General features: G+C 38.8%; 1 protein-coding gene across 37 annotated transcripts in view; it reads right to left on the bottom strand.

The window, feature by feature from the left end:
- Positions 1 to 22,794, bottom strand: part of MADD (MAP kinase activating death domain) — a 74,265-nt gene that overhangs the window by 12,620 nt on the left and 38,851 nt on the right. For 16 of the 37 annotated variants that reach the window (XM_065065919.1, XM_065065932.1, XM_065065918.1 and 13 more), the window contains 13 exons: positions 18,214 to 18,267; positions 15,100 to 15,197; positions 14,671 to 14,754; positions 11,571 to 11,729; positions 10,079 to 10,187; positions 9,467 to 9,529; positions 8,972 to 9,092; positions 7,775 to 7,880; positions 5,414 to 5,524; positions 4,293 to 4,400; positions 4,045 to 4,209; positions 2,733 to 2,805; positions 768 to 874 (listed from right to left, as the gene is read on the bottom strand). In XM_065065919.1, coding sequence (XP_064921991.1) covers positions 768 to 874; positions 2,733 to 2,805; positions 4,045 to 4,209; positions 4,293 to 4,400; positions 5,414 to 5,524; positions 7,775 to 7,880; positions 8,972 to 9,092; positions 9,467 to 9,529; positions 10,079 to 10,187; positions 11,571 to 11,729; positions 14,671 to 14,754; positions 15,100 to 15,197; positions 18,214 to 18,267 — 1,358 coding nt within the window. The remainder of the gene's footprint in view (positions 1 to 767; positions 875 to 2,732; positions 2,806 to 4,044; positions 4,210 to 4,292; positions 4,401 to 5,413; positions 5,525 to 7,774; positions 7,881 to 8,971; positions 9,093 to 9,466; positions 9,530 to 10,078; positions 10,188 to 11,570; positions 11,730 to 14,670; positions 14,755 to 15,099; positions 15,198 to 18,213; positions 18,268 to 22,794) is intronic. The other 21 variants (XM_065065946.1, XM_065065948.1, XM_065065933.1 and 18 more) reach the window with 3 other exon arrangements.

Raw genomic sequence — 22,794 nt, 5'->3', positions numbered from 1 at the left:
TCTCTCTCACACACACACACGCACTCTCCCCCCTAAAAATCAATTCTAATGTCTAGCATAGCATGCATTTAATATTATATGCAAAACAAAAAAACACAAAGCAAAATAAAAAACAAGAATCAAAGGAAGCAACAGAAACAACATCCAGACAAAGGAAGAGATGACAATTCTAGTTGTGTTTCCTCTATGCCCACAATATGTTATTTGGAAGGAAAAAAGAATCAGTAATTCTTTATTTTTGTGAATTACAGCAAGAGCCACTTTCCCATTTTATTTTCATACTAAATTCTACAGAATTCGAATTCTAAAACACAACAGATTAAATGTGATGCAGAAGGTCGCCCTCTCTACCTATAATGTTCAAAAACTATAAATTTAAGGTTGACTGCTTATGACAGCAGGATATGTTCACAGTGCGATGCACTATGGCTGTTTAGATTATGACTGATCACTTTTTCTGTCCCTTAATATACTGGCTACCATTTGTTTTGTGCTTAGGCAATTCAGATTGACAGAAACAAGAAGCTGAAACCTCTATCAACATTTTTCTTGAGTTGATTATAGTTTTCCTGAGGATATTTAATTTCAGTGTATTTTTACATACATATAAATGTGAGTATGTGTTTGTGTGTAAATATACATATGCTTTTTTACCCTCATCATGCCATCCCTCGTCCTTGTTGATACTCTGGGAAGAGGAAACACATATATAGGCGTGCTGCAAAAAGCTTCATGCTCACAAGTCTTCTCACAGATTTCCCTCATACCTGACTGTGCATAAATTTCAGGTTAATTCCTTCCAGTGTGACCTGAAGAAGACCTCCTTCACCGGTTTTCATATCCTGCACAGGGAACTCACCACCCAACTCAGGGCCTGTGATATGTTAATTAAATAAAAAAAAAAAAAAAAAAAAAAAAAAAAAAAAAAAAAAAAAAAAATCCAGAGAGAGAGAAAGAACGGAAAGCAGTCAGCCAAGTCATGATATGTAGAAGGGAAATACGAAACAATAAAAACACAGTTTTCACTGGATGCAATTTCCATTTGATGTGCATAGTAAGAGGACACTACTAAGAACAAGAGGTAGCATTTCAGTAGAGTCCACTCACTAATGACAGCTTCTGAGAACCACTAGACTTCTACGTATAAGAAACTGCATCTTGGTTACATGAAAGGACACCCAGTATCAGTTCAGTCTGTATTTTTTGTAGTTCATATTTGGGTTTGGTTTGTTTGAAATGCCATGTTTCATTTCTGTATGGTAAGACAATACAATTAGTTAACACCATAGACTGCATAGTCTTAAGTGGAAACACATAAGCAGATACAAACTAGGCTTTCATTTGTGAGTTTGATGGTTTTGTATGGCATTGTTTAATGCTTTCAACAATGATGAAGTCAACATGGTTATAACAATGACAATTTAACAAAGGGCATTAACAGATGACAATCTAGGCATTTGCATTTAGTTTCTTTTCCACTATTCAGTTCAGCTAGAAAATGCTCTCTTGTAATGATTTTTTTAAACATTATCATTTGTGCAGAACCACTGAACTCTGGAGAATGCCTTTCAAACACATTTGAAATACTACGTTATTGCCTAATTCTTAAAACAGCTTTCAAAGACACTTTTGACTCCTCTACCCTCAGTGAAAGTCCAGTACTTTCTCCTCCTCCTCAAATTAAATTGGACTAATGGTAGGTGGAAGAAAATGTTGGCTCTTCCAAGCTCCAAGAGCTAGCTGAGGGTTGAATGCTTACAATGCTAGATTTAAACACAATCATTTTCTCAGTCATGATGATGCCAGTTATGAATGTAGATTTGGGATTAAAGTACACCTAAAAGAGTCTTATACCTCAAAGCATGGCTCGTAGCATCAACTTGAGGGAAAAAAAAAAAGTTGCAACAAAAATCACACTTGAAAATATGAAACCACAGTGATGTTACCCTGAACCTGCAAACAGACTCCAGCAATGGAGAAACAACCATTTTATAAAGGTACAAAATAAGACACCTTCATGTTTGTTACGCAGGTATATACAGCACCTGCTGCTCTCTGAGGACTAAGAAAAATGTAAAATTGCCTTCCCAAGACTCAGTCTCCCAAAACTGCGAGTCTACTTTTCTATGTTTTTTGAATCAATGGGAAAAGGAAAGGGGTGTTTGCCACGGAAAGTTTCACCAGTATAATTATGCTGTCCTGGCCCAGATAATTATGCTAAACTAAGAAGAACATCTACACTGGAGAAGTTATACTAAAATAAGGACTTTGGGTTACTGCACCAGCACGAGACTTCCAAGGTTTGTGCATTGAAAGTCTGCAGAAAGCTGCTGATTCATCGGTGCAGATTCACTAAGACAAACATGCTCATTAATTAGCCTCCATTCTCAACACAAAGTGGTCAGCATAGTTCTGTGTCTCAATCAGGAATACCATGAAGACAAAGTGAAATTGAAGTCTCATAGTCTTTTCTGAGTTATCATTTTACTGACACCTAGTCCTCCTGATGTGTAACTCTTCTTTATACCACTGTCTTGTTTTAGTTTGTATTTAGAGTGAGCTATAAGGAGGGAAGCTAATGATAACACTAAGTCTGCTATGTACACATGGATGTGCAAATCTACCTCCAAATTTCCATGCAAAAAGAGATTATGTTCAAATAAATTATTAATTTTAAAAAACTGTTGATTGCAGATTAAGCAATAAATGTTCCAACAAGCAAAATCTTGTACCTGGTTTAATGCTTTGCTGCCTTGCTGCTGCTCGCTCCATACTGTCTTTCACACAGTAGTATAATTCCCGACACTAACATACAAAAGAAGAGTAATAAATACAATGTTATTTTTCCAAATTACTAAAGGAATAGTACAGCAAGATACTAAGATTTTACAAAAAGAGCAAGCCCCATGTGGTATATAACAACAAAAAGCCTATAAAAGTTCAACCACAGCTAATTACTAGATAATGTGTGTATTTATTTTTCAAGTTGACAGAGAAACTATTTCATATAATTTCATGGCACAAGCTAGTGACGAGTTTACAGCTTGGCACATGCTCATGAGCAATCTAACCAAGTTTCCTCAGTTTCCAAGCGTAGAAAAAGCCTCGACAATACCACAATCCCACCTTTTCTTTCATCTTCCAGCAATCAATGTTAGTGGTCATGCTCATACAATCTATCTTTTTGTTATTCATAACAATTTCCTTATGCCATTTCTTCTATTCATCTTCCTTCAACCTCCCTCTCTAATATCAAATAATGTTAAGCCATAACCTTAGAGTAAAATTTAAGAACATTTTTTATCTGAAGCCCACATTATGATGACCTGGCCTATGTGTAAAATGAATCTTTTGAAGCGGAAATCTAATCTCTCTATATATCAAAGATAATAACCTTTCAATATATTACCTGAATTTACAAATCTCTACATTTTGTTTGCTGGTCATTGTGTAGGAACTACTGGAGTTCTAAGAGATACTGGAGTTTTCCTTGTAGGTTCAAGCTATTTTTTCACATTTACAATTAATCATAAGAAGAAGAAAAGGGCTTTCATATCAGTGGAGAATGTTGGCGTATACTAAACAAAAAAATCAAACTAGGTCCCATGGAGAAAAAAATTATCTGTCAGTTTGGGTTTGCCATTAAAAATGACAGAATTAACTGAATTGCTAAGACATAGTTTTATTCAGCTTTTTTGCCAGGAATCTACCACAATGTTCTAAATACCTTTATATGCCTGCAAGATAATGCAATATTTAGTAATACTCATGCTTTCCTCCTTCTAACAAAAAAAAAAAAAAACAAGTAAAAGCTACACATGTAATTTCTTAAATTACACCCTGCTATACTACTGTCTTCAGGTAAATTACAAGGCATAATGTGAGATTCAGATGTCAGTGCTGTTAAACAGCCACTGCAGTTCAGTAACCACAGTTGGAGAGAGAATCCTATTTTTGGATTGAACATGAAATATGATACACCAAGGATTTGTTTGTTTTGTGCCGTTTTCCCTCAGTATTGTGTGTATTAAGCAAGATTTGTACCTTCTTTGTGTAGAATTTGTTCAGTTGTGTCTCCTGACCATTCCTCCGCCACAGGCACAGCACTTTTGTTTTGGGACAGTACGTCATGTTGATGAGTTTCTCATACCACCAACGTTCATACACAGTTCCAATGTTGCTTCTCAGCACAATGCAATCATCACATACCTGGGAACACAAAATATTGCATAACATTTCTAATTTTAATTATTGAATGCTACTAGTTGCATTCACATTATTCTTGTCTCTACCTCCATGAAAAATATGTCTCCTGTTGTGTCTGTCCCAGCGTGTACCACAAAAGTCTGCTTCTTGATGTGGCGACTGCCACTGGGTCTTACAGGGAGGTCCCGTCCATTCTAGAGGAAAAAAAAAAAGCAATCATTAATGAACTTTGAAACCAATTTTTCCCAATCCCTTGAAAAAAATAGCCCATTAGAGTTAGGTTAATGGTTGGACATGATGATCTTGAGGGTCTCTTCCAACCAAAATGATTCCATTCTATTAGGTGACAGTAGAAGCATTTCCATCAAATGAAAGAAAAAAGTAGTATTTTTAACATAGCTAATTGGAGGCAATTTTGGATAAAGCCTTAAGCAAGACAACCTAGTAAGTTTAGCTTCAACAAATGTGACAAGTTTACTTTCAGCAAGTGTGACTACGAGAGTTATCACAGCACACAACATTCATGCTGGTATCATACTTAGTGTGGGGCAGTGAGGTGTCTGGGTTACAGTAACACTGCAGTAAACTGGTCTGCTTTTTCCCTATTAATTGTAAGATAATTCTGTGCCCTTTCTCTGCATACATCTAAGTTCCAAATGTAAAAATGCTTTGAAAAAATAGCATTAGGGCCTAACTTGTATCCACCCTGGTGACCGCTGTGCTAAAAGCTGGCTAGTTTTATTAACCTAAGTGTTAGCCTATATTCTTAATGAGCATTACAGGACATAAGGCTTATTCCGCACAGCAGCTGATAGTGGAAACAGCTTTGTACAGAAACTGATTCCTACAGGTCCTATGATGACCTGGAAACCGATGGAAAACTGAAAACTTGTTACGGATATAGTGAGAGTAAAGGTTCACACCGCACGCAAGTGCTATTAAGAAAACATCAGAGTTGTATTGAACTATGGTACTGAAGTGTCATATTTATACACAGTTGTATTGAAGTTCTAACCGATAACTGTATAACATAATATAATAAACACAGTCACACAATCATGGTCTTTGTTCTATACATGTGAAGGCAGTATTTAACAATTAAATGTAATTAATTTTATAGTTTTGCGGAGTTTGTATAGAATAGCTTTTGAATATTTTTCCTCCACGTGGCTGCAGCAGGTACATCACTCATCACTGTTTTACTTACCAGATTGGCAAGCTTGTCTAGAATATCATTTATTTGCTGGCTGTGCACCAATCCAATATGTGATTTTCCCATCAGACGACGCACCTTCTTCCTAATATCATTCTTGTTCACCTAAAAGGCAGATATAAAGGCAGTTACATACTCTTCTCTATTCACGGGCAGCAACTCCTGTCTCCAAAAATCAACATATCTTGGTTTCCATTGCTAAGACAGCAAAACAACTGTTCTCCAACTCAGTCATGGTAGGGCCTCTTTAGTACAAGCAGAAATTGCACATACACCACTTTTCCTAGCTACTGGGCAAGTGATACTGTGCACAACAGATTTCCTGCTGACTCTTGCACAAGAGCAGCAATTTCACTACCCTCCACACCCAACTACTGACAGCAAAAGCCTCAGTTCTCCATGTTGCCACTTAGGTGATGAGTCTCATCTGCCCAGCAAGCTTCACCTCTTTCTCTGCAAAGAGTTGATTTAGTCAGCTGAGAAGCCCTTAACACAAGAAATATTAACACAAAGGCACAATATCTTTCAGAATTCTCACTACTTCATGATGTATTTCCTGGTCACTAGGGCCAGGGCTCTAACACACATTTCTAAATAATCCTTGAACAGCAGCAGGTTCCTCCTGAAGATGAGCTGCAGAGAAGCTAAGAAGCAAAACATTTCTGCCTCGGTGCCATTTCAAAAGGCTATTATTATTATAAATGTCAATCATGGATACTAACTACACTCATGCTTGAGCAACGACTTCAAGCTAGATCAGGCATTCTTTTTAATCTTTGCACTTGAAAGACAGCACTGTATTTTTCAAGAATTTTTTAGGTAAAAACTAACAGGCTCTGCTATTCCCAAACAAGAAAAGAAGGTGTTGGGTTTAGAAGATTATATTTCCCTTGACAACTCAAAAGAATTCATCTCTGTAGTAACAGAAGGCCCTCCAACTTTGCAGTTTCTACTAGAAGCTGCCCTGAGATACCTTGGTTCAGTCTTTAGCTTCTTAAAGCCTTCTGTCTAACTGCTTGAAAAAAATCTTATATACGAAGAATACATACCAAATTCTGGATCCATGACCTTTTATCCCCAAACTGATAGGGAAAACAAGTAATGACAACAATAACAAAAACAAAGCAAACAAAAAAACCCCACTTCTTTTGCCCAGTTCTTCATCCCATCCTCATTCTTCAGCATCTCTGAAGATGCACTGAAAAAAACAATATTTTTATCACAACTCTCAGATCCCCTGCATTCCCTTTTGATGTATAACAAGAGAGGTCCAGAATTATATTGTTTTAAAAGGTACAATATCCCGTTTGCCTCCTTATCTCTTTGCCCCAGAAAAGTTTTTTATTGGGGATCTGATTATTTTCACCACACCAAAAGGCACTTTTCCCCTCTGGGACTAACTCTATCAACATCTCTCCTGAGAAAGCTTTTTGACACTATTATTTGTTCTCTTCTTTTGCATCCTTTGATGAAAGTAGCTGCATTGGTTATTATTACTTTTAAGTATTGCAGTAATGCAGGTCCTAATGGCCAAATCCCACAGTTGTCTTCTGAAATAAACTCATTTCAAATATACACAAATTCCATCTTAAAACTTACCTTCACATTTCATTTATATTAGGGAAAATCACTGCCTTCTTTCTCTCTCCCTATTCCCTTACCATCAAGCTGTTACACCAGACAGCATAGTGCATCAAATCTGTTACAAGTAAAACCATGCACCTAAGCTAGTTCTAAATATGACAAAAATTTTAGAAGATTGATTTTCCCAGTGACTTCGAGGGAGGATTTGAATTACCTAAGAAATTACTAAGACCAAAAGAAAGATATTGCTAGTAGCCACCTGCAGCTTTACAAAGCATATACACAGCCCACTGAATGAGATAAAAAGGGTTGCTTCCTAGTAACATCCAATTTCATATTGAGTTCAATTAGATATATATGTATCCACAATCTGCCCATGTTCTTCACTTATCTATAACTTCTCTAAGAAGATTTGGAATTTGCTGCTGTGAGGAGATCACAAGATGCTCTCTATTTAGAACCCATACTCTTGATAACGAGAATGTCCTCTAAAGGTACTAGTAGGACTAAAAAATTCTATTTCATATGGCAATGTATTTGCATACCCATGGCACAAAACTGCGTAAACACAGACAAGTTATCTCAAAGAATCTCCAGGTACTGAAGCTTTTTTTTTTTTTTTTTACTAAGATCAGGAAACGTTTTATAACATTCTTTTTTACTTCACTGTTCTGAGCTCTGTAAACAGAGATGTATGGTTTCAAGACAACATCAACAAAATATACTGCTTAAATCTGAGCAGTGATCTATTAAAAAGCAAAAAAAAGTCACCTTTATCATAAGCATATAAGCAATCATATTATGCAGCAGTGTAGCCAACAAGCGGTCCTCATCATCCTCCAAACGCTTTCGATCATGTTCTCCCAGGGAAAGATACCTGCAAGAAGAGCCAGACCTGAAGCAGTCACAGGCATTCTTCATCCAGATCACTAAAGCACCGGCAGAGGACAGCACACTATTTGTAAAGTGTACAGCAAATAAAACCTCCAAGCCAAATGGGCATCTTCCAGTAAAACACTGTGATCACTCATTAAACATTCACATTAATTATTATTTAGTTGAAGTAAATAACACCTGCTCAGTGGGAAAGTTCTCAGTGGTTCACTGGGCTTATCCATTTCCTCTTTTCTGCAGTCACAGCTCCATGGCAATTACAACTGCCAGCAGAGGAACATACAACTCAGTACAAGAGCTACCTGCTTTTAGAGCTTAAATGCAGCTGTGTGCAGAAGTAAACTGATGAAGGAAACACACAGGCACTTTTTTTCCACTAAGGTAGGTAGTCTGTGGAAAAAGAAACAGTCTTCAAAGCAGCACCCCACAAAGTGGTTCTTATTTTGGCTACTGGATCCCCTGTTACATGATAGCATGGGTGTAGGTGGCACAGCTACAGGTGGCAGACAGAGCAGAGAATGATTAGACACTAACAAAAAAAAAAAAGGCAAGCAGATAGCAAAGACTGACATCTTAGAAGTAGTCTAGCTTTAAGCAACCACACAGATATTTCCAGAGAATGGTTGCCTTGTGGTTTGTTTGTTTGTTTCTTTTAACTAGAGCTGTAAAGTAAAAACACCTGTAAGTGACTTTGCATTTTGAGAAGGTTAAAAATGCAGTTTCTGAAGACATTAAATTCTTTCACTTTCTTCCAGAATATAGTCATCTTGCCACAGAAATCTCTTGCTTTACTACTGATCTAGTGTATTCCATGTGTTCATACTGTGATTATGCTTACATTCCCCATTTCTCTGGAAATAAGACCTCTCTACAAGAGTTAAGAAAATATATGTCACAACTGGAGATAGTATTTCAGTATCAGGAGGTAGTGGCCAGCATAGACTCACAAGGCTCACTTTGGAACTCTCAGGTATAGCAACAAGGTTTACAAAGTGACAATAGCATGCTCAGCCAAATTATTTTTTTTTTACTATTTCAGCCCCAAGTGAAACAATGAGGAGGAAAGAACTTTACCTGTCAATCATCTCCTGAGGTCCCTGGTCCATCCCCATCCCTTCTCTCTCTAACATCACAGCATCCAAAAAAGCATCTTCCCAGAACTGCATCTGGTCCCACAAAGTTGAACGCTCTTTGCCTATGCAATGTATACAAAAATTGAGCATTTATTCCATTTACTCCAGTCAAATACTTCAATTCCTGTTCCTTCCCACTCCTTGAAAATACCATAAGCCAACACACAATCCATATATTTAAAAAAAAAAAAAGGTTACTTTTAAACCACAAGCAGTATCACAACTGAGGAAAAGTGTAAAAGACAAGGCACAGCTCTCTTTGTAATACATGGCATAATCTTTTCAAACCCTTACATAAAAGCATCTCTCCTCTCTATTCTTTAAGGAGTATATCTTCTTCCATATACTGTTAACACTGCCTGAAAGAGACAGGAATATCTCACACAAGCACAGATCATGACAAACACACAGAGAAGTAGAAAGGTAAGATTATTACTCATAGAGAAGGTTTCCATTGCAGCATCCTCTAACTGGTCCCAGACAGATCCTTTATCCCTACCTGTATCATTCCAAGCAGGTAGGAGCAATAAGTGGAAAGAATGAAAAACACAGGAAGAAAGAGCTCTTGATTAACAGCAAGTCCAGATAAAATACATTTCAAAAAAGCCAATATACTCCTAATTCAAGGATACACTCAAAGGCCATTAGTATTCTGAGTTTACTAGCCCTCTGTTCCATGACTCAAGCTGAAGGATCTTTTTTCAAGATCAGTGATATGTTTTAGCCTTCCATGCATAGCTAAGTAAGGTCCTTCTCTTCTTTTTCCAACAGTTCAAAGAATTTATATTCAAGAACAGCAAGAGACTTGGACAAACTACACTTTATACAAAGAACACCACTCACACCCATCTCCTCTTACTCTTATTCAACTTTCCCAGCAAATCTGGCTTTACTCTGAATGGCCTGATGTGCCCCCCTATTCTACCAGTATGGACAACTAAGTGGTTAAAAACAGTCTCTGGGAATGTAAAAATTGCAGTCTGGCCCAGACATGATTCCACCTGAACGTCAGCCTAAAAGATCCCCTACTCAAAAATAAGCAGTTTACCCAGCAGTCCTTCATAGAGATAGACACGTTGGTTCCCATCCTCTGGACCTCTCCCAAGGGTAACGCCTTTGCTGTCCTTCACATTCTGCTTCAGGTTGTGGGACTTTGCCTGAAAATAATACAAGAGGTGTCAGACAATTCAACTCTGTGCCCTGCAGTGCTGTCATGCAGGCCACTGTTGTATTGAACAGATGTGGCTTGCAAGCTATACTTCGTAGACACTTCTCCCACTAGTGTTCAGAAAACAAATAAATTACTCTGTTCAAAGAGCAAGGTAATACAGTTAAAAGTCCAAACTCAGACAAAGCAAAACCAAAGAGAGACAGATAGAGAAAACGAAGATTGCCTGAGCTCTACCTCACGTTCAGGCTTTACAGGTTTTTCTTTCATTTACCATTCATAAAGACATTAAGCTAGTGATCATATATCATCTGGTCTGAAGAACTGTGTGCTGGGTCTATCAGCCAGCAGGAACTGTGATAACAAAGCTGACTCATCTATTTCTCTACCACCAGGTAAATGATGGTACGATATTGACATTCATCATGTATCATGTACACCCATCATCTTTGCTCTAAATCTGTTACAAGGGCTGACAAAATTCCATTTAGTTTCATTAATCAAGCAGAAAAAACAGAGAAAACTGTTGTGTTTGGGTTTTTTTTTAAGTCTAACTCTTTAGTAATTGAGAAGACATCCTTTTGCAGCTAAATAAGTGGATGTGGTTACATCATTTGCCTGCTTTTAGAAGAAATCTCCAATGAAGTACGATGTTAGCAAAGTTTGTTGCTTAAAACTACAAGCAAAAGCCCTGTGAAAGTTTTTATTATCTTATCAGGATTATAAAAGAGTGAACACAGTGAGACCAATCTTAAGGCATTGCAAGCTATATTTGGCTGAAAGCTTGGTTTAGCCAAGTCAAGTATAAAATTATTTTCTTGGTAAGATGTATTTTAGAGGTTATACCAAATAATCAAGGGCTTTAAAAAAAAAAAGTGAAAAAGAAGTGCTCTCAGATCATTTGAATTTTACTGCATACAGGTCTTACAACGAAGAAAAATATATTTTAAAGTTATGATGACACTTCAAATAGAATTAACGTTTTAAAGAAATAGAGCAGTTGTTAAACCTACAATAGGTTATCCCCCTCCTGTTTCAAACAGCTGCTTCTAAGAAACAGGGGAATCTCTTCCTCTTAGTTAGGTAAGGTCTAACAATGCCCACCAATGTTGTTTTGTCTCTGAAGAGCAATTAATATCCATTTGGTTGAGAGAAATATTGAATGAGGGGCAATTAAATATTGTACAGGAAATGCAGAAAGGTACATGGATCCATACAAAATTACATCTTTAATATTTTAAGTCATTGCTGATTAACCCTTAGAACAGAATTGGCGATCTTCTTCCACACATGCGCACACATTGAAATGATTACTGTACAAGATTTAATTTAAATAAATAGATAAATAAAGGCAATTCTGCAATGCCCTTACAAAGATAGAGCTAGTAGCAGAGTTTGTCTCAATTTCACTGTCTGACACAGTGCCTCTGGATCCTGCCAAATTGCCACCATTTTCCACACTCGGTCCATCACCGGCATTGCTACTCAAGTCACTGTCTGCTCCCAGTGTCTCTCCGGAACTGTTACTAACCTGTGGAGAAAAATAAAGCAGTTACTCTCAATAGACAAAGACACTGTGGAGTAAAAAGCTGTAAAATGTTTCTCCTTAAGGCACAATATAAGCAGTACAACTGAAGGCCACATTTTCCTTTTCTCCTTCAGTAACATTATCTTTCCATTAAATCCTACTCTGCAGAAAAAGATTAAAAGAGACTCTGTTTAGATCATCTACAGACAAGCCCCCCCTGCTCAAGCGGGGTCAGTTAGAGTACATTGCTGAGCACCATGTCCAGCCAGGTTTTTAAAACCTCCACAGATGAAGAATCCTCAGCCTCCCTGGGCAAACTGCTTCAGTGTTTGACCATCCTCAAACCAAAAAAGTGTTTTCTTGTATTCAGATGGAATTTCCTGTGTTTTAATTTTTTGTATTGACTTCCTCTTGTCCTGCCAGTGGGAACCACTGAAAAGAATCTGACTCCCTTGCCTCATTGCCTCCCATCATGTATTTATACCCGTTGATAAGATGCTCCCCTGAGCCCTCTCTTCTCCAGGTTGAAGAGTCCCTGCTCTCTCAGTCTCTCCTCTCATGAAAAATGCTCCAGTCCCTTAATAGTCTTTGTGGCCCTGAGCCGGACTCACTCCAGTAAGTCCTTATCCTTCTTGTACTGGGGAGCTCAGAACTGGACATAATGCACCAGATGCAGCCTCACCAGTGCTGAGTAAAATGAAAGGATCACCTCCCTCCACCTGCTGACAGTGCTGTTCCTAATAATAATACACAGAATACTGTTGGCCTTTTCTGCCACAAGGGTGCATTGCTGGCTCACGGTCATCTTGTATGGCAAGTATGTGAAGGTCCTTCCCAACAAAGCTGCTTTCCAGCCAGTAAGCCCTCAGCATGTACTGGTGCCTGGGGTTATTCCTCCTCAGATGTAGCACTTGGCATTTTCCCCTTTTTGAACTTCATAGATTCCTCTCTGCCCAGTTGTCCAGCCTGTTGAGGTCCTCCTGAATGGTGGAATAACCACCTGTTGTGTTGGTAACTCCTCCCAGTTTTGCATCTGCAAACTTGCTCTGTACCATCATCCAGGTCATCAGTGAAGATGTTGAACAGTACTGGCCCCGGTACTGACCCCAGGGGTACACCACTAGTGACCTGTCTCCAGCAGACTCTGTGCCATTAATCACAACCCGCTGGGCTCAATCGTTCTGCCAGTTTCCAGTCCACCTCACTGTCCACATACCCAACCCATACTTTTTCAGCTTGTCTATGTTAGAGGAGACAGTGTCAAAAGCTTTACAGAGGCTGAGGTAAACAACATCTGCTGCTCTCGCCTCATTCACCAAGCCAGTCATCTCATTGTAGAAAGCTATCAGGTTGGTTAAGCATGCCTACGCCTTTGTAAACCCATGGTGACCAGTCCCATTCACCCTCTTGCCCTTCATGTGTTTGGAAACATTTTCCAGGAAGATTTTCTCCATCAGCTTTCCCAAGGACTGAGGTGAGGCTGGCAGCCTGTAGCTCCCCAGATCTTCTTTTCTTGCCCTTCTTGAAGATGAGTGGCATTTGCCATCTTCCAGTCTTCACAAACCTCTCCTAATCACCATGACTGTTCAGAGATAATCAAGAACAGCCTTGCAATGGCATCAGTGAGCTCCGCAGCACTTGTGGCTGTAACCCCCTCCCAGGAACCACGGATTTAACTACATCCAGTTGAAGCGTTCCCTAGCCTGGTCATCCTCCACCAAGGGTAAGTATTTCTTGTTCCAGGCTTTTCCTTCAGCCTCAGGGGCTTGCGATTCCTGAAGGTCAGTTTTACTGGTAAAGACTGAGGCAAGAATGCCCCAAGCACCACAGTCTTTTACATCTGTCACCAGTTCCCCTGCCGCATTCAGCAGCAGGCCCACATTTTCCCTAGTCCTTTCTCCTGCTGCTTCTTTACTTGTAGAATCCTTTCCTGTTTCCACTCACATTCTTTGCCAGATTCATTTCCGGGTCTATATTGGCTTTCCTAACCCTATCCCTGCAAGATGAGACAGCAAATGTATACTCTTCCTGGGTCACCTGTCCCTACTTCCTCCGCTTGTATACGCCCTTTTAATGTCTGAGTTCAATTAGGAGCACTTTGCTCATCCGTGGAGGTCTCCTGCTGCCTCTGCTTGGTTTCCTATTTGTTGGGATGGACCTTTCTTGAGTTTGGAGGGGGACATACTTGAATATCAACCAGCTCTTCTAGACCCCTCTTCCCTCTGGGGCAACATTCCATAGAATGGTTCCATTAGAAAAAGACAATCAGAGTATTATTCTTGTTGCAGGCTGGGGAAAGACCATGGAAAGCCAGATATTCACAGGTATGCAGCAGTTTAGAGAGAATCAAAACCACCACCAATAAAAAGGAAAGTTCATTGGGTTTTGTCCCTGGAATATGCCATATCAGATAACATGTGGTAGGGAGAAGGCTCATTTTTTTAAACTGAATGCATTCCTGCTACCATTTCCCCCTATGCCCTGTAGTTGATCAGAAAGCAAGGAGACATATTTTGATATTATTCAAGTGCTTTGAGGTAATGCATGAGAAAATTTGTTCTTGTTTTTAATGCATCAAATGACCTGCCTTTTTTGCTCTCAGATTACATTTTTAAACTTCTATTCTTTATAGATGGTTTATACACAACAAAGGCATATTTATAAAATTATTGCAATCCACCAGTTCCATAAATACACCAATATATAGGAACAGGAACAAGCATCATACATGAAGGATGCAATCTGCTATTAAAGCACTATGTATGTTCTATCAGACACACATGCTTGCCACTCACTCAGAGGCTCTGGAGAGAAAAGTCATAGACATACATTATGCATTCATGACAGAATGCAGCCGTAACACACAAAATGTAGACAGGAAACGCCCTCCCCCACTTTAGCAAGCAGTGAATCACATCAAGATTTCACTTTGGGCATATCCTACCACTGTGCTAACTTCAGAATCCTGGCTTGTACTTCGGACCATAACTGCCGGTCCTCCACTGGGAACAGAGTCAAAATCACTCTTCTGCAATCAAAACACATAAAGGACAAGATGAAAAGTCACATTAGTTTTTAGCAGAAGGAGAGAACACCATTTCCCATTCCTTTGAGGTCCTGAATCACACATCTTATGCATACTTGGTTTATGTAGCCAGCAAATAGAAACTACTGCCTGTATGTCCAAAAGATCATGAGATCATACAATTGAGGGATTTGCTAAGATCAGTCCCCTACAGGAAAGGGGGAAGAAATTTTACTTAATGAGCCTTTCAAGAATGCCCAGACCCTAGATGTCTTCTCACAATTCAGTACAGAATAGAAGAATCCTCTCTCCTATCACATAAATAAAGCAAGCATAGAAGCCACTGACCTGAGAACCTGAGGCCAAACTAAGGCCACTGTCTGCACTGATTTGGGATTTTTTCTCATCCGTTTCTCCCAAATCAAAGTGTTTCACACCTTCTGGCCCTGAACAAAGGAAAAAGCAAATCATTACTGTACAAAAAAAACCCAAAACAGTATGGCAGAAAGCAGATGACAGACTGAAAACAGGAACAGTACCAAGAAAACAAATTTCTCATTCCTTTGATTTTTTTTAATTACTTGGTACTGTAAACAATAATGCCAGCAGGAAGCATCTGCCATTCTTCAAACTTTGGTTTGAATTTCAAATACTCCAAAGTCATAGTCCAGGAGTGACTATCACTAAACAGAACCCTTGTTAGCCATTCAAGAGAGAAAAGAGGACAGACAAAGGTCAAGTCGCTTTCAGTTACAATAACACATGCAGAGCCATTGCCATTCAACTCCAGGAAGCCACTTCCTTTATTCTTGGTAAACTAAAGGATACCTATTTACTTAAAAGTGAAAATCCTTTTTTGAACAGTTAATTTGCTCAAAGTCTTGGGCTGAGTTTGTTAGGTTGCCCACAGCAACTATCTACACAAAAATCAGGCAACACATGACAAGAACATAAAGAGCAACAATTAGTGTTACATCAGTAAGAATTTCAAGGAAGAAGCTTCTATGATGCTGTACTTCACAACATTCCCCAATTACATCAACAAATGGCTCTCCAGAGTTGGCAATCACACAGGTCAGTAGTGAGAGAGGGAATCAGCCAGCCCTGAGTCATGCATTCATTAACCCGCTGATCCAAAAACAAAAAAAGAGAAAAAAGGGATAAAGAATTCTATGTTCAATTTCCCATGCAGTTCTAGAATCGTATCATCTATTGTGCTCTGATGGGATGGCAAAAGGAAAAGAGAATGATGGAGAGGTAGAGCCTGAAAAGAAATGTGGATAAGCACTGAATGAGGTAAATAACGAGGCAAGAAAAGAATGTGTTATAGACTGTACACAGAATGTCACTGCTCTCAGAAAGGGGAAGCGACTGAATGCAACACTTCTGCCATATCCATATCTGCCAACTATTCAGTAACAGGAAGACATGATCAGCAGCTGGAATATTTGTATTATATACCCATGACTATATCCAGTACCTCTAGCAAACAGTGCCTTTATCTCTTATAACCACTGATCACAACAACCTGGCAATTATGAACATGTTCGTATTTTATGTAATATTAGAGAGGGTAAGAGAAAGAAAAGGAAAGGGAAGGGAGGAGAGAGAGAGAAGGATAATATACAAAGATTTGTGGGAGTGAGTTTGAGATGGTATGTAAACTCATGAATAGCAAAGCCATAAGTGGGCTGTGCAGACCATACTAGCTTACTACACAACCACCAATTCTCCATGTGAAGTGTTTTACAGAAAGTGTTCTTCATTTGTTGTAGTACTCTGGCTCTAAATCCATATGCCTTAGGTACTGTAAATCAAATAATCAAATATTCTAACAAAGAGAAAGTATAAACAAAACTTACAAAATAGAAAAATTACTAAAAACATCCTAAGAATTTGGAATCTTATTTTCTATTTCCACTCATTCAAATGACCACCATTTCTAGTTCTGAATAATGATGCAGCAAGAAGTTTTGTATCTCATTACTACAGCAAGAATACTGAACTTCAGCTGTGTGTTTAAGCAGTTCCCTGTCCCAGCTCATATTCAGATATAATTCTGGCAATTTGACTTTTAAAGCAAGTGAAAGTAACTGAAGCAGTTCAGGTATTTGAAAGCTGTGGGCAATCTACCCAATCTGTATGTGGGTTTCAGGAAGGACAATAAATACAATCACTTTGTTGTCACTATCAGTTTACACGCATCTGCAAACCTCCCCTTCCCTTCCTCACAGACTTGTATGTCTAATATACATAAACCACTAAAACCTCAATTTATCCCTCCTAATGTAGGCACCTACCTGAAAGGCCCAGTTTGGGAGAGCAGGTGTGTGCATGTGCTGTGTGTCTGTCTCATACACATCCCTACCTCAGCAGAACGCAATTCTGATCTTAAATGTAGTCAGTTGTACTGCAGAGGTGCTCCATTCTCTCTGAACTAACTCCAGATGCTTCCTTATACTTAACTGAAGTTCTTGACTGAGGAGCCTAAAACTAATGTAACAAATGCAGGCCTAATCAAGAATATCAGGAATTTTCACCCATTCATCTTAGCTATTAATCCTCTCCAACCTTCAGTCTGTAAAAGGTGCATCAACTCTGTAATGTAGACGCTACACTTACGGTTAGGAAACACCTGCCACATCATGATTATTATAAACTAGCTATTGTCCTTCTGTCATATGTCCCTATTTATAACAGTGATAAGCAAAAAAGCAAAACCATGTACTACACCTGCAGATAATATATATTCAATATCATATTTCAATAGACGTTAAGATTTGTGTAGATTTAGACTACTATTTAGACTCTGCAAACAGCCTCAGACTATTTCATTTCTCCTTTAACATGGGATATAAAAACCAAAATCAGGCTGATTCCTTACTATGAGGCTGTTCTCTTAACAGCCATCACTAAATACAATTCTTCACATATACCTTCTCTCTCCCCCTCAAAAGTATTTCTTGTTGCAGACTGACAGTGGTCATCAGCTGTTCATGGTTGAGGCAGGTAACAAAATTTGCCATCCCACGGCTTGAGAGAAGAGAGAATTCTTCATTCCAGTAACATTCAATCAATCAATATATCCATGTCAAAAACTTGTTGAACAAAACTGGTCTTTAACGTTTAAGAAAGGAGACGGAATATCTTAAAATCCTTCCATATATATATCTGACATGGTGAGGATGCAGAATATCTGCTTCCCCTTCTTTGAAGAAGGAATATTCAGGGGAGGAAAAAAAGAATTAAAAAAAAAAAAAAGAAGAAGATACATTTGAACACAATTTCCCAGGGTAAACTGATCTGTTCGGTCTCCTCTGTAACACAGGTTTTCTTGATAGACCTTTGTTCTTGTGGGCATAAAAACTGTGTGCCACAGATGCAAGCTCACCCTGCCCCTGGGGAGTTGGCAGTTATGGGGAGGCTGGAGGAGGCAGTTTCTACATTTTTTAATTTCCTTACTCGTTTTTTCCAAAGATTTTTGCTTTTTCACTTCCTGGTGCTTGTTCCACAATTCTACCCAAGATGCATTGAAAGCAGGAGAGAAAGAGAAAGAGTCAGCGGCTGGTCAGACAGGTGAAAACGGGGGAAAAAAATTGAAACAAAAACCCCACCCTTTCATCTCAAAAAAAGAAAAAAAAAGGCAGAAATTTAAAACAACTATTGGGTGAAACGTTAATTAACACCATTTTACGAGAAATCAATGTCAGGAATAAAGCACTGCATCATCTCTCATTTACAGAATTCAGATGTTAGAGATGACTTCACACAGTGAACCAACTAAGGAAAAACAGCTATTAGGACCACATATAAAGCAATTAATCGTCTTTCCTGAGAAAAGCCTTTAAGATTGTCACATATTTATTCCTCCAAAATGTAGGCATCACAGAAGCTCTAAGTAACAGAAACATTTTAATGCCTCTAGTTTATATCATCAAAAGGAAAAGGCACAAAAACAGCAGCAGCAATTCCACAGCAGCTTAACACATTATTTAACCAATTATTTAAAAATTATCAAAGTTTATAAGTACAACAAGTTATTTTTGACCTGACAGCATTCTCAGTGACCACTTGGCTCTGCCTACCAGCCAGTCCTACATGCAAAAAGCTGAACTTCTCTGCATCCAGAATTCAAATTAGGTCACAACACTCCCAAGTCAAGGAATTCCAGAAGGTGATACAATGCAGAGAAAAGGAGAAGTCTGAAGCCTGCGTGCACTTTCTCCATTTGAAGCTCAGCCTTGAGACATAACAGTGACAAGGCACTTGCACTTTTCTGTCACTCACACTCCTCAACCCTTTGAAACACAGTCAACTTCTCTGCTCAGAAACATCAGATCATTCCAGGGGCTGGCCTGCTGGCCAAAAGAAACATGACAAGCGAACGTGCTGAACTGACACTGAACGCTGGGCACTGTCCCCTCTCACTAGCACGGTTAAAGCTGGGAATGCTTCGGAGGAAGATACTCTTAGAAAAGCAGCAGAGGCAAAGGGAAGGAAAAAGAAGTACAATGTTTTTCTCCTGCTTTTCAGGGAAACTTGCTGAGCAACTAAAAGGTGACTTGAAGTATGTCAGAACCCCATCCCACCCTGCAAATGGCAGAAATTAGGGCAAGGCAGGCTCTCAAAAAGCTCCATTTAGCAAAACGCCTACCGAAAAAAAAAATCAAAAAGGATAGTGTTACAAGTGTGGAGGAAGGCTCCAAAGTACTATCATTAAATGTATCAGGAGCAAGACAAATGTAGCAAGGGAGGAAAAGCTAGAAAGACGACTCTAGCCAATTGATTTCTATATCTGCTTCACGATTGATGGATGTTCCTTCAACTTGCATAAGTACACATATGGACAGGATGAAATTGCTCATGGATCCAAACAGCATCCTATAGGCTTATCTAGCTGAGTACACACTGACACAAATAACAGTCTCTTTAAGATGTACTGAATTTGTTTGTTAAAGGGCCTTCAAAACATCTGGCCTCTTAAGTGCTCAGTCTATCTGGCTTCATATCAAAAACCACCAGGCTGAAAGCTACAATACCTGTCATTAAATTACTTTTAGCTGACTTGCTCGCTAATTCAGGGTAGAGTATATCCTAGCACATTAAAAACACCCTAGATTTTACTCTCAACTACTTTGTCAAAGAATAGAAGGGAAACCTCCAAAAAACTCAAGGGGCAGAAAATACTATGCCTGTGACTTTGTTAGGAGTCTGAACTAAACAGGACAGCAACTCCAGAAAGGATCCAATGTAGACAAACTAGGTATTTGCTTCAAAAAACTGTCAAAGTCATCTGTCAGCATTAAGCAAGTATTTTAAAAGTAGTAATAGTAACTTCAGTAAGTACCGACATTTTCATTAACAGTTCCAGCAAGTATGCAACAAAACCGAATTAATCACTAACATAAATGGGGAAACTATTAACTATCAAGTTTAAAGCCACCAGTGTCCTAACAAAAGGCCAACACTATAGGCAATGACCAAGGACCCTGGAAGACAAGAACCCCAGAAGTAAGCAAATAACTGGTGATCTTTCAGGAAACAAAGTAGCAGAAGCATAATCTTCACAATTATTTTCCTAGCTAAGCAATTAGGTATTAAAGCACAGAAAAGATAAATCCTCAACTGATAAAACCCCATCACTCTTCAACCCAGAAATAAGAATTTTGAATACTAACAGCTTTCCCTGTTACAAGGGAGTATCCTACATACTTCATCAGTACACAAGAGACCAGAAACTTTCTGAAAAATGAACAAGAAAAGGGGGGTCAAGGAGGAACACATCCACCCTGAACTTTGGAAAATTCTGTGAACCTCCTGGCTGTTGTTCCTGCAGATCAAGAAATCTGTGCACACTCAGCTACCATACCTTCAGATCTCAGAGGCGCAGATAATTGCCACACTAACATACACTTTATGTATGGCTATTGCAAACAGTGTCGCACATCGTTTTACTCCATCATGCTGACGACGTACTTTTTACTCTAGTATTTTCTCTTGTAATTAGGTCAAAAGGTTAGCAGCCCAATTTGTATTTTTTCCGTACAATACCAAGAGATTCATTGAGAGCTTCAGTTATACACAAGGCTGTAAGAACCTTCCAAACTTCAGAGAATCAAAGATCTGCTGAGGTTCGAAAGGAGCTCTGGAGATCATCTAGTCAAACCTCCCCGCTCAAAGCAGGGTCAGCTGGAGCAGGCTGCCGCAGGACCACGTCCAGTCATGTGTTCACCACCTCTACACAAGGAGAATCCACAGCCTTTCCAGGCAACCTGTTCCAGTGTTAGATCATCTTCACATAAGAACATTTTCTCTCATGTTTAAATGAAATTTCTTATAAATACTGTTATTTTCGCAACATGTAAATGTTTACCAAATGCTTCTTCCCTAAAGAAGTTACTTTGAATGACAAAGTCTGCATTTCACTACACTACAGAAGGAATTTCAGCCTAGCCATGACTAACTCTAGTCCTGTATATCCAAAGAATTGCCATATACTGAAGCTTCCATAACAGAACATAAAGGAAGTATAATAGCCAAGCAGCTTTAAATTATCCTCCTGCAACACAACAGAAATTCCCTTTACTTCTACATCTCAAGCATCAGATGAACACGGACACTACACTGTTTTTACAGCAATTTCTTAAAGACTGACTTGCATACTAGTTGGTGGTTCTTCGTGACAAACAAAACCAGTTAGAATAAAAAGGCTTTAGAAAAAAACACTGAAGTTCTTCAAACTTCGATCAGTTTTGGTGGAACCACATCCTTCTTGTAACTTAGTTCCAGAGAAGACAAGTGGAAATCATTAGAGCACCAGAACCACAAATAAGAATTTACCTGTTGCCTGTCCTTGAACACTGTGGATTGTTTAAGGACAATATTCTGGCAACAGCGGTTAACATAACACATTAAGTAGCACTTCTTTGGAAAAGCACTTCTTATGATGCTTCACAAACATGGACTGACTTCTACAATTTCCATTTCTGTGAGGCTTTAATTCCATCTGAGTGAAAGAAGCAGTCTCAGTAATCCAAAGATCTCTCTTCACTTTTAAGAAGAACACTAGCCTAGCATCTGTTTGATTCTTAGTGTTATCTGAAGTATACTTTTTTTTTCTCTTTTCTAAAGAAAATAAATGAAGTACCCAGAGCAAACCAAACCACTAAACTGAAATGCTGGAAATCTGAATCTCTTTTAGCTCCATGATAGATTTTCAAATAGAGTGCAAAGATTAGTTTCCGAGCAACCGCCTCCATAAATTACCTCTGGAAACAAGAAAGCAAATCGAGTCAGAGGGGTTCAGTGTCAGTTCAGAAGGACTTGACACCACTCAGCCTGCAGCTATGAGGTGGATTTAAGAAGAAGGTCTGCGCTCCTGCCACAAAACTGCCCAATACACACATTCCCTTGTCTTACGCCCCATACTGCAGGTACAGCCTCACAGTAGACTGATGATTCCATTAAAAATTATTTTTAACAGGCTAAAAGAAGCAACGGCTAAAATTTAACATGATATATTTTTAGAGTTGACAAAGAATTTCTCTCATGTGCTGATGATACTCTTCTCTTGCTCACAATCCACAGCAGGTTGGATCCAGCCCCTCCTCCCTCTGTAAATCCCTTTTTAGGTAAAACAGTTTAAAGCCTATCCCTAACATTTTTACAGACATAAAGAAAAGCTGTATCAGCTAAGAAATCAGACTGGGAAAATTTCTAGTGACCAGCCTAGCAGATGCTGTTTAGGACACGCATTCTATTTGCTATTGCATAGAAGGAAGATCCATCAGTCCTGCTCACTGAAACTGTAACACTACTGCTAAAATCTTTTGGGCAGTTTTTATTAACAATCAGCAGATCCTGGGTTCCACTTCTGACAGGATGCAATCTAGATAATCCACAGGTAATCAGCAATTATTAGAAAACTTTTGTTTCATACAGTCCCTTCCAAAGTTGCCCTTTTACAAAATCCTGCTGGCCCTGTTTCCCTTTTGCCATTTCCTGTTGCTTGTGAACATGAGTCACAGAACAAAAACTAAAGTT

The sequence above is a fragment of the Columba livia genome, chromosome 5 (assembly GCF_036013475.1).
Source record: "Columba livia isolate bColLiv1 breed racing homer chromosome 5, bColLiv1.pat.W.v2, whole genome shotgun sequence".
Taxonomy (NCBI): domain Eukaryota; kingdom Metazoa; phylum Chordata; class Aves; order Columbiformes; family Columbidae; genus Columba; species Columba livia.
Note: the sequence above shows the minus strand (reverse complement) of the source record. Positions and strands in the feature narration are given on the sequence as shown.